Source organism: Ambystoma mexicanum, chromosome 10 (genome assembly GCF_040938575.1).
Source record: "Ambystoma mexicanum isolate Mex_15411 chromosome 10, UKY_AmexF1_1, whole genome shotgun sequence".
Lineage (NCBI taxonomy): Eukaryota > Metazoa > Chordata > Amphibia > Caudata > Ambystomatidae > Ambystoma > Ambystoma mexicanum.
The window spans coordinates 1575075442-1575098719 of record NC_090932.1 but is presented as its reverse complement, the minus strand read 5'-3'; the positions used below and the strand labels follow the sequence as shown (position 1 = coordinate 1575098719).

The following is a 23278-nucleotide window of genomic DNA, read 5'->3' as shown; positions in this document are numbered from 1 at the left end:
CCTAGCCGACAGAATAAAGAGATACACCCCTCATCATCCAGGCATGGATGGCCTCCCACAGTCTATGCCTGAATGATGACAAGACTGAACTCATCATCCTCGGATCCACCCCTAATCTAAATAAACTGGACCACAACTACACCAGCTTCATTATAGACGGCAATCACATCAAGGTAGCCAAAGAAGTGAAAACCCTAGGAATCTACCTAGACTCCGCCCTCTCCTTCCATAAACAGGTTAGCTCCATGGCCACTTCCACAGCCTACACATGTAAGCTTATAAGAGCAGCCAAACCTTTCCTATCCACTCAGAACTGCATTACCCTAGCCGGAGCCCTTGTACTATCAAAACTGGACTATTGTAACACCCTCTATGTAGGAGCCAACAAACAGGTTATCAATAAAATCCAGACCCTGCAAAATAATGCTCACAGAACAGCGCTCAACATCCCCAAGAGAGAACACATCTCCAACATCAGGAGAACTCACAATTGGCTTACCACCACCGACAAAATCCAGCTCAAAGTAGCCTCCTTAACACACAAATGCCTCAATAATGCAGCCCCCCGTTATCTAGCCGACAGAATAAAGAGATACACCCCTAACAGGCCCACCAGATCCACCAATGCTAACCTTCTTACAGTTCCCAGGTTCAATCGAACTAAAATGGAACTCCTTACCACCCTCCCTTAGGACACCTCAAACCTATCCCCACTTTAGGCGCAGCTACACTCAATGGTTAAAGAATAAGGACCAATAACTGACCTCGCCTTTGCTATCTATGTAAATATGTTGACCTGCAAACTGTATATCACTGACCCACTACTGACCTCGCCTCTGCTAATTATGTAAATATGTATACCTACATACTGTATCACCAAGATGAGAGTAACCTTGCTGCTCCTGCGCCCTCATACCTCCTGGTCTGGCGCGCAATATAAATGAATAAACATAAACATAAACGTATAGAGGCCAATACAAGTGCCCCGTGATAATCCGTAGTGACCCTCCCCTTCCCTTACTTCATTCAGGATTTTGCCACAGAATTAAGGCCCACGTTGGGGCTGATTCTATGCACAAATTCTCTAAGAGGGCATTTGTCTTCAGAAACTAAAGGCTATGTCACGTTAACTGTGCATAGCTGGCCAAGGGCAGAACTCTTTAAAAAGTGTTAATTTATCACTGATATGTTTAACTCAACTCTCTGGTGCCTGGCAGGGGGTATGCCTGGGGAATAATGAAGTTCAAGGTGGGGCTCATGTTATGCACCCTCAAAGACGAATCCGAGAAAATCGTCCATTAGAGTTTGCATTAGGAACCAGCTCCATTATAAAAAGCTGCCTCCGAGGGTGTTAGGCAGGTGGTCAATAAACAGCACTTTAACATGGTCCCATACACATGTTAAGCCCGCATTGAACCACATATGAGAAAGGGGACAAACAGCACCAATGTAAGCTATTGGCTGCTTTGCATAAAAGAAAAGAACATTTCGAGAACATAAGACAGACCACAGTTTTGTATATAGACAAATGGCTCTGACCGTGGGCTGTTCTGACTGAGCAGAAAGCAGTTTCTGTTTGTTTTCCCTGCACTGTATTCTTGTCACAGCTTCTTCTCATGTCTCAACCTTATGATTTGTTGTCAAAATTGTCTGAAAAACAACTGTGATAGACACCTTTTTTAAAAACAATCTTGAGAGCAGAACACTCACTCCCCGATCACCCAGTCCCTAGGGAGAGGTTTTGCTACATCGCTTTTCTTCTACTCTTGCTCCTATTTTGTGGGGGTTGGGGAGGGGGGGCAGTAGGCTGCATCTATTATACAAATCCAAAGTTACCACACATGACTTGCTGTAGAAGGACCGGCGGACCTGAACTTTGCAAGTTGGCGGCTGTGGCTCCTGCTGATTGGTAGGGAGGGACAGGTGGGATGCGACCGGCGGTGGGCGTGGGTAGCATGAAGGGGCGTGTCCTCGCAGAGGGGTTCTGGTGAGGGAGTGGCGCGAGGCCAGTCTCTCTGCTCCTTCGCTTGGGTCAGACTCGCTCTAACACCGCCGCCTCTCCAGCGCCCTCTGCCGGCCACGATGCTTGAGCTCTACCTGGACCTCCTGTCTCAGCCCTGCCGCTCTGTCTACATCTTCGCTAAGAAGAACAACATCGGCTTCGAGTTCAAGCAAGTGCAGTTGTTCAAAGGTGAGGAAGGCGCTCACTGAGGAGGTGGGGTTCAAATTGGAGCAAAGGAGAGAGTGGAATTCATGGTGGGGCAAAGGCGATGGGTACCACTTGCTTGCATTGCTCAATGTTTGGAGCGCCTGACTTTGCACATGCAGTGTGAAGCCATGGTTCGGATCACACATCCCGCTTGCAATGCAACGAGGACCAGAGGGGTCAAGGTACCTTTAATGTATCGTGTTGTGTATGGAAGGCGCCACACCTAGTTCCCAATCTGGGAGCTGTGATCAGTGGCAGATTTAAGGCAAATGGCCCTGTGGGAAAAACTGTCAGAGGGCCCCAAGTGGGCGTGTCCTGGAGGCACTCTCTGCCCAGGGACCCATGAGCGCCGCCGCTGGGCCCCCACTCCCAAGTGCAGCCACACATGCTGCGCACCAGCGCTGACCCTATTCCAGCTGTTAAAGTACAATCTGATGAGTGTGGGAAGGGAAGGGGCGGGGCAAGGCACAGGGGCCCGCTCGCCATTTGTCTGCCTGGCGACTGTTAAATCACCTCTGGCTTTGATCCTCTATTGGGGAACACAATTCCTCTCACGTGGAAATTTAGCACATCACATCCAGATAGCGATGCCAATAACCAATCCACTAACAACTTCACCCCACTGCATAGAGCTCTAACCAAACACAACTACAACCCTATAGCATAACAAACCGCACAAACTTCACTACACCACAACAACAAAACAAACCACGCGTAGACTCGCACACCGATCGGAAAACACCCCAAGCTGGGTGCAACAAGAGACTGAGCGCTGCAGCCCCCTTGCCTTATAACTGTGCCCCGGAGCTCAAGCCGGATATGGCTGGGCCTGGGGACACCCCTTCCAACTCTGGGGAGGAGGTGGGTGTATGTACCTCCGGGGGGCTGGCCAGAAGGACGGCCCCCTATGCAGGCTGCTGCTCTAGCATCCCCTCCAGGGTCTGGACACCCCCTTATAACATATCGGCAACAGTTACCTAACCTGCTGAGCTGCCTTTCCTCAGCATTCTGCTTTTGGAGCTCCACTTTCACCTACTAGTTCTGCACCTGTCAAACAACTTGGGCCTGTCCAGCCACCTTCTTCTCCCTCCACCTCCCAGTTCAGGTGCAGGTGGTGCAGTCATTTTATTTATTGAACATTTATAAAGGGCACTGTACAGCCAAATGTGGTTCCAGGTGGCCTCCCTACTTTGCAGGGCACAGTACTTGTTAATGTTGCTACCACTTTGCCGAGCCTCAGCCCAGCTGGAGGGGGGAAAAAAGCCCTGTCACGCCGGGAAACTCCCCAACCCCACTTTATTTCTGTTTGGTGGCCCCCATCCAAATACACCCAGAATATCCACACGGTCAAAATTGCCCTCCTGCCCCAGTCGTCCAAGGAGTATAGGGGTCAACTGCCCCCACAAGCTCGGCGCCTATTGCTCTGACATCCCAGCAGAAGGCTGCAACTTGTTCTGTTTTTTTTCTCTCTCCTTATTTGTGTGGTGTCTGCAGGGTGGGGGGGACCACGGCATACAATTACAGATGCATAGCTCTCGACTATGCCTGCTTCCCATCTGGGAGCACAGAGCTCGTTGGCATATACCTCTGTGCGAATGCGTTTGATAGCTACCCATCTATAATTTTATATGTAGAGGCCAAAGTTTGTGGGCTCAAATGTCTGCCAAATAAGCGTACTGGGGAACAGAGTTGTGATAGTGTGGCCAAGATCGCACAATGCGTGGCCAAGATCACACCATTCCGGTGATTTATGGAAGACAGGGTTTGTCTCCTGGTTGCAGATTCTGTTTCCACAACATATCTGGAGCCAGAAAATGGATTGGGTGTTGAGGGGGGCATGGGAGCTTGGCGGGAGGGCTAGCTCAAGGGGTTGGAGGAGGCAACATGGGGCACAAACAGGCACATTTTTTGTTGCACAGCGAGGCCGCTGGGGAGGAGTTGCCGTTGATTTCAACACATTATGTAATGTAATGGGCATTTGTATAGCGCCTTTCACCAGTGGTATGTTCCCAGCGCGCTGTAGGTTGAACCCCACCCCCCCCCCCCTTGGGGGATGGAAGTCCAGGCATGGGAAAAACGTCAGAGAGTAGTGGAATGCGTGTGTACATTTTAGTCAATTGGAGGAAAGTAGGGGTGGCCAAGTCCCTGCTAGCCCCCTATGTCGACCCGCTATATTGAACACATGTAAAGGTAAAATGGACAACATGAAGAATGGCCCGCAGGGAGTAGGTGGGGGGCTTAGGGTTGCAGCTCCAGCCCAGGTCGTGCAACACCCCATCTCTTCAGGGAACCCAATCCTTGTCATTTGCATAAAAGCAAACAGCATTTTGGGAACATAAGTATGCCACTTTTATTTTGAAATGTCTAATGATGTTTGAGCAAGTAGTGGACTGTGGGCTCCCTGCTCTTTTCATTTCTCAGACTACTCATCCTAGCAAAGGAATGTGTGGACATTGCAAGACATACAGCCAAGTTGGGCAGTTAGTTCACAGGATGGGAGGCTTTGACTGTTAATTTGTGTAGTTTATATGTTAAAGATTGTCGCGCGCTGAGGCTCCGGGATGCTTCTGGGGAGCGCTCAGGGAACAGATTTTGGCGTTTCCTGGGTTAGCTCGGAGGGTTTGGGATGCCCCTTCTCTGCCCCAGCCCAAATACGCCCTGCCTAGAGGGAAGTGTGTGGTTAGTAACCTCATTAGGAAAGCATTGAGGGTACTCCTAGATGCAAGGACAGTGACCGAATAGAAGGTTATTAGCCGGGCTTTAAGTGGGATACTAAATTTAGGGGTGCTCTCCTTAGGATGCGTGGCCTAAGTATGTGTTAGGCTACGCCCCTAACGAAAGCCCCCCACCCCTCTCCGTCACCTAGGGGAGAAGGGGGAGGGCTGGTGTAAGCAGGGGAGCTGGGGCGCCAGGCATTATTACCCCCAGCCCACCAAAGGTGTGACACTAGTGGGCCCCAGCTCCAAGACGCAACAGGCCGCCCTTTCATTCAAGAAGCCGCGTGATTAAAAACCAGGGGCTCCTTGGATGAACGGTCTGTCTGCTGTGGATGGCTCTTTCCTCAACAAGAGGAGGGCTGGAGGGCCCGGCTCTCCTATTGTTTTGGAGTAAAGAGTCATCACACAGCATGAAAGCCCTTTCATGCTGCGTGATGGGCGTTCATGCTGCGTGATGGGCTGCCCTCCTGCGTGTTGACTCTTAACTCAGAAACAAAATGGGAGCTGGGCCCGCGCGCTCTCCTCCTGTTTGTGAGTAAAGAGTCCTCAGGGAGCCTGTGTAGCCGAAGCCACGGTCACAGGGGCTGTCTGGAGGTGTCAGTACTTCGGGTTAGAAAGAGTCATCTGGGAGTCTGTGTAGCCGAAGCCACTGTCACACGGGCCTTCTGGTGGAGTCAGTTCTTCGGATTTGAAAAAAAGAAAAGGTGATGCCTTTTTCTTTTTTTCTAATCCGAAGTGCTGACAGCTGCAGGCAGCCAGTGTAACCGTGCAGCCCTTCGGTTACACAGGCTTAATGAGGAGTTGGCGTGGCTGGGGCTAGTCGGGCTGGGCCCCGGTTCAAGAGCACTTTCTCAAGACTGACGGTGCTTGGCCCCAGCCCACTTAAAGCCTGGTTTTTAGTGTGCATGCGCTTTTTACTTCACTTGCCTAAGTGTACCAGCACGCCCCACTACAGGGGATATTTAGATTTTTTCTGGAGCCGACGGCCACTCTTGCCCTGGACTAGAGGCAATGGACAGGCCACGCTTGCCCTGGACTAGAGGCAATGGGCAGGCTGTGCTTGTCCTGGACTAGAGGCAATGGTATGGGCGTAATTTTAGGGGGGCCAGGGGTGTTTGACCCCCCAGCTTTCATGGCACACCATTTTGTCCCCATTCATGTGGCTGGGGCACCTTTTCTTCAGATGTCATACCCCCCCCCAACATTTTCAGCAAAGTTACTCCACTGGGCAATGGGCAGGCTGCTCTTGCCCTAGACCAGAGGCAATGGGCAGGCCGATCTTGCCCTGGACCAGAGGCAATGGGCAGGCTGCTCTTGCCCTAGACCAGAGGCAATGGGCAGGCCGCTCTTAGCCTGGACCAGAGGCAATGGGCAGGTTGCACTTGCCCTGGCCCAGAGGCAATGGGCAGGCCGCTCTTGCCCTGGACCAGAGGCAATGGGCAGGTTGCACTTGCCCTGGACCAGAGGCAATGGGCAGGTTGCATTTGCCCTGGACCAGAGGCAATGGACAGGCCTCTCCTGCCCAGGGACTTTGGACACCTGGCAGTGCATTAAGTGGGATTAGAAGTAGAGGAGGGGGGTTTGAAATTTCTGGGAGCTATTTAGCGCCTGCTTCTATCGTAGAAGAGCCTGGTTAGCTGAAATCCAACAGTCACCGGGAGCTACTGTTGGCTTCCAAGGCAAACTGGGGCCTTACATGTTAACTATGAGTGTTTGATGAGTAAAAAAAGAATTGGGACCCATTCAATGTAATGGATCATACATCATGGGCAAACAGTTAAAAGCTTGCATCTCGTGCGGAAGTAACATTTTCAGTGTGCTCCTGGCTTCCCAGTGATTGCTCCTGCCTACTGGGTGATGCCTGACACTCGGGAGCTGGTTTTAGCTCCTGCTCACCTAATCTTCATTTCGAGCTCTGTTCCTATTTGGGTATTCAGGCATATGGGTGCCGCCAGCATGGGCATGTTTTTATATTCGCATATACTGTGGGCAAAGACATCATGAAAATGTGCTGGGTGAAATTCTCCTGTGCACTGTTGGTGACTTGCATCTATTGGATTTTTTTATGAGTTACCCTACAAAACCAATTGCAAACTGCTTGGCTTTTCACCCAATGTTTCAAAACATATGTGCTGTAAAAGGCTCGATTTTAAGCCATTATTTTAAACATTTTCTAAAGAGGTGGGGGAGTGGCCAACCCCTCGATTGGTTTGGGCACTCTTGCCACTCTTGGTTGCTATGGCATATTTGGGTGGGGCGGGTTGTACACCCTTCTAATTTAACAATTCACCAGCTGCCGCTGGGATGTACAGCCACAAACTGAAAACTATAAACCAATCTGTATGGCAGCGTACGATTCCTGCAACCACTGCTAAAGAACCCATGGAGCAGTGGCCTCCTTTCCCCCTGTATTTGGGGTCCGTAGTTGACATTTCGTCTGTTAAACAGACCCTCTTGGCTATTACTTGAAACTGACTCTGACATTTTCTGTGGTAAACAGACTCTTTTTCATTGCCTATTATTTAAATCTGAGCTGGAAGCGATGTCTCTCCTTGCTAAATATGGCTTAGGACGATTTTACCGAAAACAAATGGTCGCAATGACCAAAAGTTCTAAAAATGCTACCACCAAAGGTTCGAACACCAAAAGTTCGAACCTTTGGTGGTAGCATTGTAAAAAAAAAAAAACAGGGGATGCGGGGGTGTCCTCTGTATTGCCCCGCTCACTACACTTCATGGTATAGTGAGCGGGGCTTGGGGGGACACCCCCACAGCCTTCCGTTTTTAAAAAAAAAAAGAAAAGAAAAGGACTCTGTGGTGCCGTTTCCCGATCACGGAAGTGAAAGGGAACTGGCGCTGCAGGAACCCAGCGTGAAGATGAAGGTAAGTGGGGTTTGTTTATGTTGGGGGTCTGGGTGGGGGGTAGTTATGGGTGTGTTGTGTGTGTGGGTGTGAGTATGTATGTGTGTTCCCATGAGAAAGGTGCACATTTTTGGTAGTTCGCACCTTGCTCATGCAAACGTTTCGCCTGCGGTAGTCTCAGCCGCGGCCGGATCACTTAGATTCCTAAATACCACCTCTAGCTACACATTATTTGAAGCTGCGCTGGGAGGGATGACTGCTTGAACTAAAAGAATGCAGTCTCTTGCTGAGTGCAAAGCGCATTGTTGCATCTGTTGAACGTGAGTTAACTTTTTAGGATTTATATTAACGATGCAAAAAGTTTATTGTCTTACTCTGCTTCAGGTCGCATTTTTTTAACCAGCTTGGTAAAATATAGGTATATTTATCCTGTTTGGCCAGTTAACTCTTATTTTATGTGCCACCACCGTGAACACCCCAGACCCCGTGTTCTTTCTAGAGTGCTCCCGCCCCATCTCAATCCTCCCTCCCTCCCCCAAACCCTCTCCACTCGCATTGTTTTCTGCAGTTGCCTCCTTTTCCAAAGGCTGCAGAGCACTGGGCTCCTGGGTGACCGCACCTGTGTGTGGTTTGCACTTTATAACCGTACCCAATACGCAAAAATACTATAGCTATATCATGTTGCCCAGAAGGCTCACTGCCAGGGCGATGGTGGGTGGTCATTATTCATGGCCTTACAGATACTGGCGGGAGGGGACTGGTGATAACCGTGCCAGGGGGGTTAGTCCCCAACCATCGGAGTCCAGTACATGACTGCCCCTTATTGGCAAAGTTGCTTTTGAATTTTTTCCTCCTGTTGGCGCTCAATGGTGGCTCCTTCTCAGCCTTCAGGTTCTCAAGAGTGAAGATTGAGAGTAAGGAGGGGGAGGGGCGGATAGAAAGGGGTCTCCCTAAGCAGACATGGTCATACATTTCACTCTCCCTTTAAGGAGAGTGGGTTAATTAGCCCTCCATTTCGTTTTTTTCTAGTTTATTTGTTTTTTAGCCCACTTTTTTAATTGGGGAGGTTCACCAATTCAGGAGAGGTCCCAAGCAGCTCTGCTGCTTGAAAGGAGATGTGGGCATCCCTGGCTCTGCCCTGCTGTTAGGCCGGGGTTTCCCAAGCAGACATGGTTCTAACCTCCTGCTGGAGCGGTTTCTAGAGCGGAATTTGTCACTCTACTTGGGACCGTCTGCGGGACCCCCTTCCCCGTCCCCCCCTCACCGACTTCCTAGCAGCAGACATGGAAATAATTTGTTTAGCTGTGCAAGAGAAATACAGTCAATAAACGACCTCATGGCGAGTCTAGCAAGTTTTAGTAGTTTCCAGTTGTCTGCATAGGTGTATACCACTATTTTGACTATCCAATAGTTTTTTTGTTACCAGGAATTAGCCTATAGCGCCAACTGGGCGTGTGTTAGATTATCTCTTAGAGATTTCCAAAACGCTTCTTCGACCAGGTTTTATTGAGTTCTTTCAAAGTAAGTTCCAAATGATTATTGTTCCACACTTTTGGGTTTGCAAAAGAATTTTTCATTCCACACTTATTGTGTCTCTGCCACACTTTTTGTGAAATCTCTTAACACGTGTATCACCCCTATTATATAGTGGCTCATCGGGAGAGAAACCTTAGGTACTCCCAAAATGTTGCAAGATTTATCAAAAGCGAAATAGCATTTGTTATTTCTTTTTCAAATGGGAATTTGCCTTTCCTTCAATGAATAGTTTAAAGTCTCTATTTTGTAGATTAGGATCCGGAAATGCCAATCACTGCAGTGATTTGTTGAGGTAGTCTTTAGAACTCCTTATTCCAGATGACCTGCCCTCAACCCTACCAATACTCCCTCGAGCAAGGTGGTGGCAGAACCAATGGACGCGTCTGGTCATTTGGCTCCAAGGAGAGGATCACCGGAGAGGATCACCCTATCACTGCTCCCTAGAGCAAGGTGTTGGCGGAACCAATGGGCATGCGTTGTCATTTAGCTCCAAGGAGAGGATCACCGGAGAGGATCACCCTATCACTGCTCCCTAGAGCAAGGTGGTGGCGGAACCAATGGAAGAGCATGGTCATTTGGCTCCAAGGAGAGGATCACCGGAGAGGATCACCCTATCACTGCTCCCTAGAGCAAGGTGGTGGCGGAACCAATGGACACGCGTTGTCATTTGGCTCCAAGGAGAAGATCACCGGAGAGGATCACCCTATCACTGCTCCCTAGAGCAAGGTGGTGGCGGAACCAATGGACGCGCATGGTCATTTGGCTCCAAGGAGAGGATCACCGGAGAGGATCACCCTATCACTGCTCCCTAGAGCAAGGTGGTGGCGGAACCAATGGACGCGCATGGTCATTTGGCTCCAAGGAGAAGATCACCGGAGAGGATCACCCTATCACTGCTCCCTAGAGCAAGGTGGTGGCGGAACCAATGGACGCGCATGGTCATTTGGCTCCAAGGAGAGGATCACCGGAGAGGATCACCCTATCACTGCTCCCTAGAGCAAGGTGGTGGCGGAACCAATGGACGCGCATGGTCATTTGGCTCCAAGGAGAGGATCACCGGAGAGGATCACCCTAACACTGCTCCCTAGAGCAAGGTGGTGGCGGAACCAATGGACACGCGTTATCATTGGGCTCCAAGGAGAGGATCACCCTATCACTGCTCCCTAGAGCAAAGTGGTGGTGGAACCAATGGACGAGTGTGGTCATTTGGCTCCAAGGAGAGGATCACCCTATCACTGCTCCCTCGAGCAGGGTGGGGGCGGAGCCAATGGACGCGTGTGGTATTTGGCTCCAAGGAGAGGGTCAATATGCAAAGTGAAATTGACCTGTGTAAGTCACATTGGCTGTAATCATTGGACTTCTGAGACACAACCGAACAGATGGGAATCTGAAGTTTATGGGGAAAGGGACTTCTGGAGAGAATGGGGGATGGGGTTCTGAATTTACAGGTGCACACACTAAGAGCAAAATCCTCTCTGCTTTAGTGCTTTTAAAAGCCCAAGTCTACTGAGCCAATGTTTTCTCGTCTCACTCCGTTCATGTGCCCCAAGACCCTCTGCCTGTCTGCCCCCAGTCTCTGCCCATGCGCCACCGCTCCATGATCTGGGACCATGTATACCCCTGTTGGTCAGTCTATCCATTGTCTCCTGGCCCCTCAGAACTTTCATTCATGTTAGGGTGTCCAGACGTCCCGGTGTTGCCTGCCCCCAACCTTCTAGCTACAGGCACACGCATCAACTGATTGTGCCACAGAGAGCAGTTGCTGAATGAATGAATGAATGAACAGCAAGGCTAGTAACATGCATCAAAGCGAAAGCTCTTTTTATCTATCTATATGTAAACCAAAAATCAGTTTGTTCCTCATACAATTCCACAGCGTTCCACCAATCTGTACCAAATGTTGCACAGGAAACCCCACCCCCTTCCTCGGTTTTCAGCCCTTGCACACATGAGACGGTGCCTGGGAGAGGTGAAACATCAAGGTGGTCGTAGAAGGACCGGACAGCGCTCATTTCAAGTGTCTGGACGCGAGGAACAGAACTTCACATTTCAAGGACCCAGGACGCACCGAGAAATCTGCACTGCCAACATAAATGCTATAGAAGGACTGGACAGTGCTCATTTTTAACTAACTGTCGCTAGGAACAAAACTTGAAGGCCTAAAAAACACGTTTGAAGGCCCTCGGACGCACTGCTTCCGGATCTATGCACGGCAACATATTGCACCGCGCCGGGGCGAGGCGACAGGTGGGGGGGGGGGGGGTGCACAGAAGGGCCCATTATGCTGCAGCACGCCATTCTATACCTCCCCTCCACGTGTGCTCCGTGATGGTCAACAATGAATGAGTGTAATGTGTACAGAGCATGTGCGAAGCACGGGCACAGTTTGCTAGTTATTGATGAGCTTATCTTTTACAGTCCAAAGCACGCAGCTTATAGGAGCAGTCCAAAGCACGCAACTTATAGGAGCAGTCCAAAGCACGCAGCTTATAGGAGCAGTCCAAAGCACGCATTTTATAGGAGCAGTCCAAAGCACGCATTTTATAGGAGCAGATCAAAGCATGCAGTTTAAAGGAGCAGTCCATAGCATGGAGTTTATAGGGGCAGTCAAAAGCGCGCAGTTTATAGGAGCAGTCCAAAGCGCGCAGCCTATAGGAGCAGAACAAAGCACGCAGCTTATAGGAGCAGTCCATAGCATGGAGTTTATAGGAGCAGTCCAAAACGCGCAGGTTATAGGAGCAGTCCAAAGCGCGCAGTTTATAGGAGCAGTCCAAATCGTGCAGCTTGTAGGAGCAGTCCATAGCATGGAGTTTATAGGGGCAGTCCAAAGCGCGCATCTTATGGGGCAGTCCAAAGCGCGCAGTTTATAGGAGCAGTCCAAAGCACGCAGCTTATAGGAGCAGTCCATAGCATGGAGTTTATAGGGGCAGTCCAAAGCGCGCATCTTATAGGGGCAGTCCAAAGCGCACAGTTTATAGGACCAGTCAAAAGCGCGCAGTTTATAGAAGCAGTCCAAAGCGCGCAGTTTATAGGAGCAGACCAAAGCACGCAGCTTATAAGAGCAGTCCATAGCATGGAGTTTATAGGAGCAGTCCAAAACGCGCAGCTTATAGGAGCAGTCCAAAGCGCGCAGTTTATTGGAGCAGTCCAAATCGTGCAGCTTATAGGAGCAGTCCATAGCATGGAGTTTATAGGGGCAGTCCAAAGCGCGCATCTTATAGGGGCAGTCCAAAGCACGCAGTTTATAGGAGCAGTCCAAAGCACGCAGCTTATAGGAGCAGTCCATAGCATGGAGTTTATAGGGGCAGTCCAAAGCGCGCATCTTATAGGGGCAGTCCAAAGCGCACAGTTTATAGGACCAGTCCAAAGCGCGCAGTTTATAGGAGCAGTGCTGGAAATACTGTGGGATGTGGTGGAGGGGAGCGGTTTGAGGGGGGATGCAGGATTGAGGATGGGCTGTTGGGGGATAATCCTTCTTTTATGTTGTTGGTCACCCCGGTTTTTCGTCTTGCAAATCTGGTCTCCCTATTCCATATGCTTTGTGTAAGGGACCCCCCCAAGCGCCCTTGCCTTGGGCGCCACCCTGTGACTGACAAGGAAAGCTTAATGGCTTCTCTTAAACAGCAATTAAGGGTTTTCCGCGTCATTGCTGGCTGCCGTTCTTTGCTCTGCCGTGCAGAGGGCAATACATCTGTTCATGATCTGCGCACCGCCTGCATTGCTTTATCTGGGGTTTGGCCCCAGAATAGACGCGCATGGTAAGGTTGTCAAGCAAATAATCGCTTAGGTAGCCACATTCCTGGCACATTGATCTGGGAAGCCTGCAATTTATCAAGGTCTTTCAAATGTAAGCAACATGAGTTGCAACACAATTAAGTGCCCAAGAATTCTTTTCATTTCTTATATTGGCTGTGTGATCAGATAATTGCACTAGGGATATAAAACTGCTTGTGCCCCATAACACACGCCTTTCTTTTTACACTGCCCTTTTGCACCTTACTACTCCACATTCATGCATTTTTTTATGTGGGTTCTCCCCACCTCGACCCAAAAGGGAATCTCACCTCCCCCATCCCCTCCCTTTCCTGTCTGCCTCCCACATACTCTTTTTCCCCCACACGGGTGTGTGGTCTGTCTTTTGTTTAAGGACCACCGCACCTTTAAGAGTTAGGCCCGCCCACAAAAGGGCGAGACCAGTGATGTTAGTTGGGGGGAGTTGAAGGGGAAGGTGCGCTTGGCGCCAGTTACAGTTGAATGTTAATAAAGAAGGTTATGCAATATCCCTCCGGCTGTGCCTCCTCCTTTCTACGCACCCGGCCCTGTTCGGGTCAACACTGGCAACAAGGCTTTTCTCCCGCACGCCGGAGTCCTCCTTACCGGCAGTCCGCTGTGTGTCCTGCTTCCTGCGCGGTCGGTGATTCCACCGTGCCGATCCTCCATTACTGCACTGGCAGTCTGCCAAGCGTCCTCCTCCTAGCGCGGCCGGTGATCCCACCGTGCCAGCGCTCCGCCTCCTCCTCCATCCGCTATCAGTTGCCTCCAGCCGCCCAACGCCGCACGCCTCCCCACGCGGCCCTGCCCAGAGCAGCAGCGCCACGCTGTCTGTGGGAAAGGCGCTCCGCCCCTCAGGTTACACAAGGCCTGACGCCTCTACCAGCTACACGGATCAGCCGCATACAGCAAAGGACTTGCACTAGCTGCAGAGCGCAGCCCCCTCCCTCCCCAGCACACGCTGCGCTCTACTATTTCTCCCGGAGAAGACCTGCCACAAGCAAGCCCAGGTACTCCAGCACCCCGGGGAACGCGGCCTCCCAAAGGAAATCCACTGTTAGAAAGCTCCCAGTCCCTGGGACACCATACCACACGCAGGGTCGAATTGGCCCCTCTGCCTTTCGGCCCGTGGCTGGGCCAAAATCGTCCCTGGGGGTTGGGGGTCGGTTTCTGGGCATGCCTGGGCCGGTTTGGAAGAACAAAAATAGATTGTTTTTTTTTCTTCAGAAAGCCTTTCATCCTTCTTAGGTCGATAACAGAGTAACAACACAGTTTGGGTGATATTGTATGCATATTTGTTCTATAAAAAAGAGCTTAAGCATAAATGCTATACAATAACAAATTATCATTTGGCCTTGGACGTCTGCTTGCATTCACAGCAATTTAGTGTACTTAGGAACAATGCTATTTGATGCCACTCCTTATTTTGTCAAGGGGTGAAAGGTCGTGTTTCATCGCTTCCCGGGATGTCACTTTGAGGTGGGGTCAAATGACATCACATCTTGTGATGTCTTCAGAGGTCAAGGGTCATGAGGCAAGGGGTGGGCCACTTTTTTTTGGGTGTCTGGGCCTATTTCTTGTCCCAGTCCGGCCCTGACCACATAGCCTGGCCACACAGTCCAGTGCCCTAGGCTTTCTTCATGTTTGGCCTGAGCTCCTCACAGGTCTACCAGCCTTCATCCGGCTCCTCAATGTTTGCCCATGCGCTCCTCGCACTGAAGGTCTTCTTCTTCTTCTTCTAAATTACTGAATGCGTGGGCGGACCCACGCAGGCGCTTCCCCGACGTGAGCCCCGAACTTCACGCAGCCTGCCCATTGGCAAGCTATTTTGCCTCTCAGCCAATGGGCTTCCAGCTCCTCGCATGGCGTCCAAGCAGCAAGGCGTGAGTGGCCAAGAGAGGGGAGGAGTTATATTTATGTTCAGGTAAGGAGCAACCCACTTCTAAAACATAACACACATCTTTGGCTGAGTTTATCCAGGTGGCTGGGCTCTACTGTCCTTGAGGGGGGGGTGCAGGTGGGGGGAGGGGCAAAGTTTCTGTGTAAAGTACGCACAAAGGAAGACCTTGGGTGGCCGCTGCTCACGCAGCACCATGCAGGCGTGCCATCAGATGCTGTACAAAGGAGCTGTTGTGAGCCGACAGGGAGAGGACACTGGACTGAACCGCCCCAAGGTCATTCAGTCCAGAAATCCATGCTTTTGGAACTGGAAGTATTGAAATGCTGAACGTCAGTAAGATACCCCATAACTAAGCAATGGTTTAAGCAAGCAGAAGTAGTGCACGTGTTCTTGACGAACACAGACCACAAGGTACTTTAGCATGGGATTTTAAATACTTTTTTTTTGCTGTTAAGATTGTCCAATGATGATGGATCTTGTGGAAGAGTTGGCTGATTCCCTGCAGATTTTAAAGAGTTCCAGCGTGTTGTTGGATGCACCACAGACCTGTGCCTAGTTGTGGGCCCTTTTTTGGCATGGATGGAAAGTCTTTATTGCCTTTGAAGCAGGCAACAACCCAGTTTGTCAGAGGGTGAGCCTGAGGTCTGACACTTTCGTTCCGCAGCGCTACACTTTTGTTTGAGGTCTACTATTTCAAAGTCCTACCAGGTGTTATGCTTAGAGGCAGGTTTCAGGTGGATCCTGAAGAGAGAGAGAGAGACCCACCCCTACCCCGAGAGGAACAAGGTGGTAGAGCCAGGTGGCCTGTAGATAGTGACAATGGTCAGTGAGGAGGTGGAAGAGATGACCAGCTTGCAAACCAGGCTCACAAAGGAGGAGTAAAGCTGGGTGGGTATGAGGGAGAAAGGGACCCACTCAGGGAAAATCAGAGCAACCCCACCGATTGGGCAGTTGTGTCAAGGCTTGGAAATTATCTTATAGCCATCCGGAGGGGTACAGGGGCGTGGTACACCAGTCGGAGGGGGGGGGCAGAGAGAGTGGTAGAGGGAGTAGCTAATGCGGGAAGGAAGTTAATGAGGGATGGCAGGCACTGGTCAAAGAGAAGGAGGTTGGTTTGAGGACCCTGAACCAGAATAGGGCCAGTGTGATAGACCTTAATGATGCACCTGGATGATGCAAAGCCCGCCAAGAGGACTTCCGATTTGGTGCCACCATTAATGGGAGACGATGTGAGAAGGGAGAGATTGGAGATGAGGAGTCCATAGATCTGGAGAGGGAACAGAAAAGAGGATGTCAGTGAAGACCTATCTGGAAGATGCACTGACATGGGTGTCTGCGATGGGTAGGCCAGGATTATTGGTCAGGGTGCATTTTTAAGCTTTTCTCTTCCAGAGAGGGAGGATAGGAGATAATGTAGCAGTTAGAGAAGATAGGAGAGATGCTGAGTGCCCTGGGTGCAGCACAGGATAGTTCAAGGAAAAGGAGGGACTGCACAGCACAGTCCTAGTACACACTCACCAGGCTCCATTTCTCCTAAGGGACACTGTTCACAGGCTCTGCTCTCCCTGGGCTTGTGCTTTGTGCTGTCAGCTGGCCTCCATTTTCAGCTTGTGGTCACTCAATCTGTGTTAAATTTTGCCCTGTACCGTTTTTTTGTTTTGTTTTTGTTTAACATAATGGGCTAATCTGCTAGATTTGCCCCAGTCATCTGTAGCATTCTAGCTTGTTCAGCCGCCTAGGGAGGGTGGGAATAAATGGGGGGGTCTGCTTTTCCCTTGGGTTTTAAAATCTTTGCAGAAAAGCAAGTTTCTATGCAGCTTCTGTAAAGAAAATAGACTGAGGGGTTATTTCTGTTAGCACCTAGACTGGCCTACTTGTGAAGTGTTTTTGAAGGTTACCACTTTGAGTGCCAAGAGGCTCCTCTCCTGTGGTAAGTGGCATTAACTTAACGTCTCCCACAGAGGTAATTTCTCTGATCTATCTGAGCTGTAGATCATGCATATACTGAGGACGAGTTGTGTCCAGATCTCGCACTCCCAATTACCTCAATTCAGCGGTCCCCCATTTTCCTTGTCCTCTACATGGTGTTCCACAACTCGCTCCCCCAGGGGTGCTCAGATTGTGAAATACATGGTTGTGCACAGAGTGCTACTGAAAACCTGTGATAATGTTTCTTGGTAAAGTTTCTTGCCTGCCACACCTGCCAGCACCCCGGGTCGTCTCGCTAATGGTAATGTAGTCTAGTTTAACTTCTTGCAGCTTCCTTTGTGGGAGAACGCAGATATAAATGCATGCTTTGCTCTGCGTGTGCACCTGTTTGATGCACTAGTTTCTTTCTTTCTAGGTGAGCATCTCACTGGCGAGTACATGCGTGTGAACCCGCTGCGGTTAGTGCCGGCACTGAAGGATGGAGACTTCACATTGGCAGAGAGGTGAGGGGGAGGTCCTAGTCCGAACGGTAGCTGTCCTCGTTGGAGGCATGTTTTACAATTCTAGATTTTTTTTTATTTGAGTGCAAGCCTAACATCAGAGTGCTGTACATAAATTGGGGGCGGATGGGGGAGTGGAGAGGGTTGGGGGTTTACAGGCATACTTAAGATGGTTACAGGGGGTGAATGGAGTATTTATAACTAGCCTTCCTTTTAGGGTAGCAGGAATTATTTAACATTTACTGTTGGTGTGATGCAGGGGAACGGGCGCCATTTTGTGACTTACTTGTATAGTGTAGGCGCCCTTAAGTTATCCATGCGCCTTCCTAAAATGAAATCTTGAGCTAGCCAGAGATCAAAAACAAGATGAGGTTGAGGCTTCAGAAGTGGGCACTCCTGTGACTAGAAGCGTCGGCAGAGAAAGGTTTTATCCTTCTGCCGAACAGGCATGAAATGTTCCATTTGTCTAAGGCCTACCTAGTGCTCTGGGCTTAGCGGGCAGTCGCTAGCTGGAGAATTATCTGCAGCGTCTGCTGCGTGTTTCCACTACTCAGGATCCATAACGTTAACTTTTCAGTGGATATTTGCAAACAGTTAATGACACTTGGCTTGGTGTGGCTTTTCCCACTCAATCCTCCTTTCCCTTGAGGAATGATGCCGGCACCCTATTCCTAGGAGCCCGGGGGCCACTCTTCCTCCGCCTCTTGCGGCCTATATGCACAGTAGTGCTCTATTAGCCGCCAGACAAGGGTTTCGTCTCCTTCAAAAAAACACCTCCCAACAAATGGGCAAATTAGTAAAAATGAGGAACCCTGAGCAATAGCTAAAGCCTTGCAGGGTTCACAGGATGCATTTAAGCTCAGCGGCAACCAGTTTGTCTTGGAAGAAGGACAACGCACAGCAACACAGGTCCCATGCCAGAAGCACATCACAAAAGATCAGGTAATTGATATCAGTGGGGACACGTGCGATAGTGTATAGAGTTCACCAATGAAATGACACAGTGCTATATGACACTGGCGTGTTACCGACAGGACCCGATTTCAATATCCAGCGCACCCGTTAGTGCGAAGAGTCACTTTTGGGGATCCCAGGGGGGTCTACCAACAGCAAGGTCCTGGCTGCAGGCTGCCCCCACGGGCAGGTGAAGGAGCAAAGATGTGAGAAGTGCAAGCGAGAGGCAGGTGAATTTGTTTTCAAGCGGCTGTTCCGTGTATGGGAAAGTTGACCAATATGGCCTAATTGTACTAATGGATGGCTAACTTTGTAGGTTATGTGACAGGAGAATGGACCGCAGAAGGGAGCAGTAGATAGGTTTGTATCATGAGACGGCCCAGTTCTGGAAAGGGGGAATTGGGCATAGGTACCAAGGTTGCCCGGTAAGTATTGGAATGAGTACAAGGAACATTGCATGGTCATGTAAAAGGTAACATCACTGTAATGGTGTATGCACGGGAGAAGTGTGTGCAGTTCAGGAACTTGTGGTGGCAGCTGGTGTCGTGGACCGGACGCTCTGGGAGCTCGGGAGTGATCGCTCACGCCAGGAGTTAGGTCAGGGTATCAGCAGGCCAATGGTGTGTTCCTGAGTGTATCACACACACTGGGTTGTGCAGATTGGACATCAGACGAACAGGTGCACACAATTTTTACTTAAGAAGAAGAGGGGAGAGGAAAAGAAAAAAAAAACACAACTTCCAGTTGGCTTTCACTTTCATTTTCAAATCTCTAATTGAGTCATCCAATATCGCTAAAGTGTCCATAACCCCCTTTTTTAAAGGTTTGCAGCAGAGCATATGTAGCCTTTATTTTGGCTTGACATTGAACCCCCGGTTATAGACGCCCTATTTACAGCCAAAAGTTGGAATAATGGTTTCAATTTAGTATCTAGTAAAGCCTCCAAGCATTTCTTGTCATCGTCCTCATCTGAGGCTATTGAATCATCCCCTGGTAGTGCAGTGGGCCCTTGGTCATCCAGGGCCTCCCCCACATCCCTAGGAGGGGCCAATATGGTTACTCCCCCCCCCCGGCCAACCAGTTCAGTATCCTGGCTGGGTGATGGTACTCCAGCCAGCCCCCCCTTCCCCTCCAAGACGGCCTTCTGGGTGCTTAAGTTGTGCTGGGTGCTAGGAGCAAAAAATCCTTCTCCCTGTCCCCCATCCTCCAGTACATTAGTGGACCCTATTGAAGCGGCAGCTTCCCATATTGCTTTTTCTGTAACTTGTATCCTGTCTGCCAGGTTCCCTGCCATTGATTTTACATAGGAATCCAGAGACAGTTGGCTCACCAGTCGCCTAGGCTTGGGAGGCCTGGCTACGGGTTTACCAATGGCCTAAGGTGCCTTTGGGACTCTTGTTTGCTTAGGTTTTCTAGCACTGGTGGTCGTGGAGCCCTCCTCTCCAAGTTTCCTTTCTACCATTCTTGGTCACTATCCACCGTTGCCGTTACCGATCCAACCCTCACAGGGACCTGCACTGGGACCACCGTGAGCGGTGAGCAGCAGGGGACAGAGGGCGGAGAGAAGGGAGAAGGGACAAAAGACAGAAAAGGAGAACAGAGCGAGTCTAAAAAAACGTATTATTCGAGAAATAAAAAAGCTGCACAATCTAAAACCTAATATCCAAATTGCAAAATCTAGCTAAAAAAGGACACGCCAACATTAAAATTCATTAAGCTCGTTACGTTCATTAACTCTACATTCAAGAAATAAAAAAATATAGGCAAAATGTTAAATTGCATCAATGGATATGAAATGCAAGGTGCATAATTAAAAGAATCAGCAGCAACAGCAAGTCAAGTCATATTCGAAATCAGAATCAAAATCAAGGTGCAAAATGCAAGTGTGCAGTGTAAAGCAGCTCGTAGAGAACGACCAATGTTACTTGTCTTTGAGCCAACCGATATATAGTCTTGTCCAATATTGCCCAGGACGGAGGGACTTCGCAGCCCACAAGCCCACTGACAGCAAATTATTAAGCAAAAGCTATTGATTTTTAGACAGTGCCAAAGTAAGGGATGTTCTCTATTCGCGGGGGAGAGTACATTCTCGCAACCCCATTGACAGGCAACCAGAATATCACGTTGCAGTCAGAGGGAGAGAAAACCTTGCAGCCCCCTTGACGAGTCAGTACTTTCGGGTCCCTTCACTGTCAAGTTAATTGCAGACTTTACGGCTGTTTTAAGTGTTTTACCTGTAAATATAAAGTCTGATGGCGGTTCAATTGTAGCACAACAATAGCAGTGGACAACATGGACTGTTTCTTTTTGTCGTAGCAAGTCAGTATTCAGCAGTAAGCAGCACCCTGCTCCAGGGCGCCAGTGCAGCACTAACAGCACAGGTAGTACTGGCAGCACAGGCCAACTACAGCGTTCGAAAAACAAATTTGGCGACACGACCAGACACAGGCCAGAGAAACGTCCACAATAAGTGTGCTTTCCTAGCTCCCTATGCTTCTCAATACGCCTGTGTTCCCCCCTATATACAGCCAACAGTGAAGTAACAGTGGAGTAATAAACGTAGCAAAAATTACCAATCGTGTAAAGAACAGGCCTTGGGGTGGGGCACGCCCGACAGCTCCGACTCCCCCACCCACCCACCCCCGGGTCCTTATCAGTATTTCACCTGGTTCTATAGCTAGAGGCACGCTACCCCGGTCCTCCGCTTGTTGTGAGGATTTGAACAGTAGTCTCGTTGCTCTCTTCCAAGAAGGACACCAAGGACTCTGCGGGCTCCGCTACCCTGGGTCCTTATATCTGGGGAAGGCTCCTCCTCCTAGTGGTCACTGAAGGCAGACCACCCAAACAGAGTTTTCACACCAGGCCAGTTAGTAAGGGAGGTGGCCAAGCCAGGGATGCTGCAGTGTCATGTCGCAGGTTGCGTTAGGATGTCCGCATGGTCCAGGGAAACCATGCACATGGCAAGGAAGGGTGTACTTGCCGTCCAGGTAAGACATGCGTATTGAAAAGACAAGTTCCGAAGGCTTATCAGTAGGATCGGGGAGTACAGTCCAAGATGGAATGGCGGCAACTGGTGATGTGGACCAGACGTTCTAGGAGCATGCGCTCTCACCAGGAGTTAGGCCCAGGTACCAGCGGGAGGAGTTCAAGTAGGGATGAATGTATGGTTTACATGTATTTTCACAAAATATTTTTAATTGAAAGATGTTTCATCGAAAATGTTTAATTGAAAACTTTTTCACCTAATGTTGATTAATGACACTTTTCACCAAAAATCTGTATACCGAATGTACCAATTTTATTTAATTGGGCGTCCGCCCCCCCCCCCGAACCCTTGTTTTCTGCCATTTAAAACACCCCAAACATTGCTAAATTTTAGATTTTTATTGGGGGTCCCCCAAACACCTGTTTTCCAAATGTAACCCTTTACCCTGCCCAAACATGCATACATATATTTTAGATAAGAAAAAAAATCACTGAAAGATTTTTTTTTTTCGATGAAACATCTTTCAATGAAAACAATGTAATTGAAAAGACTGTAGAAAAGAAAAGACATTGAAAAGACATGCCAAGAGTTAGTTCCAGGTATCCGCTTGGCTGCAGAGGAGGAATGATACCCCAGTGGTATTGAGCCCTGTCAACTGCAGGGTGTCCCTGGGCAGCGCCACATTGAGGATATGGGAGGATATTACAGCAGCTGTCAAAGGACCACCCAGAGAGAGGAACGGTAATGGCAAAGGGCCACCTTAAATTGCGTGGGTGGGCCACCCAGAAATGGATACGGGATAATGGACAGGTACTTCTGACTATAGGGAGCAGTTGGGACTCCTCAACATCTGCTAAACGGCCTGGCTCCCGGCTCCATACAGGATGTGCAAGACCTTCTGGGAATGGTAAATGGACACCCGGAAGGAGGTATGGTGAGTAGATTGGCCTGAAATTGCAGGGGGCATTGGTATGGTAGTGATTGGCCTGGCAGTCGCATACCAGAGGCAAGCCATCCTCGCTAGAACGGAAAAAGACGTAATCCATACAAAGGTTACGGGAGTGACTGACTTGGCAGTCGGATACCAGAGGCTCTCAAGGCAGGAATTTGTGTTAACATGCACCACAAGCTTTTGCACGTGGAGGTGTTGCCAGCTCTAAAATGGGCAGGATGTGTTTAGAAGACATTGTGAGTATAGGTGCATGATAAGGTCAGAAGTAGGTGGGGACATTGGGTGCAGTGGGGGCATGGAGGAGTTAAGGTACGGTCCCAGCCAGGGCAGAGTTTTCGCTGCAGTTCCGTCCGCGAGTGGTACCCGATGGTCATGCAACAAGTCGGGTCCGGGGTTCGATGGGCATTGACCCCCTTACGAAAAGTTGAGACACCTCATCAACTGAATGCAGTAGTCCCGGGTTTATTCACTCCAGGCGAGGGCGTGGGAGCTCCGGCCTGGCAGTTGTCAACCACAGTCGGGCGTCTGCTATGTAAAAACTGGAGTGACAGGGGTCACGCGAGGACAATAAAATACTGGTGAAATCCTGGAAATTGAAAAGGGCCACCTAAAAGGGGCTCTAGGCTACCACGATGAAGGAGGCTGGGACCGCCCCATTTTGATTGTTAACTCCAATAACATGTGATCTGTTTGTTCCCAAAAATATAATTGTCTCTGTGGTCTAATTTGTAAGTGCATATTGCCTGTGGGTCTGGGGTAAGGGCAGAAGTTGGGAATGCCCCCTTTAATGGACGGCCAGCCTCTGGAGGGGGCGCTAGAGGGACAGCCAGGCCACCTATGGGGTACTCATTGCCTCTCCCGAGGGATGTGGAAGGGGCGTTCCCCTGGCCCGTCCTGAACCGGCTCTGGTCCCAAGGGGACGCTTAAGTGAAGACTTGTCCTCTTTGCAGCTTGGGGGGGCAG

The 23278-nt window shown here is 49.8% G+C and overlaps 1 protein-coding gene across 1 annotated transcript in view; it reads left to right on the top strand.

The window, feature by feature from the left end:
* Positions 1 to 2013: 2013 nt before the first annotated feature.
* The window catches only part of LOC138492607 (glutathione S-transferase theta-1-like), a 43350-nt gene continuing 22085 nt past the window's right edge, over positions 2014 to 23278 (top strand). Inside the window, exons 1-2 of the mRNA XM_069619897.1 lie at positions 2014 to 2191; positions 17339 to 17426. Coding sequence (XP_069475998.1) covers positions 2083 to 2191; positions 17339 to 17426 — 197 coding nt within the window. The 5' untranslated portion in view covers positions 2014 to 2082. The remainder of the gene's footprint in view (positions 2192 to 17338; positions 17427 to 23278) is intronic.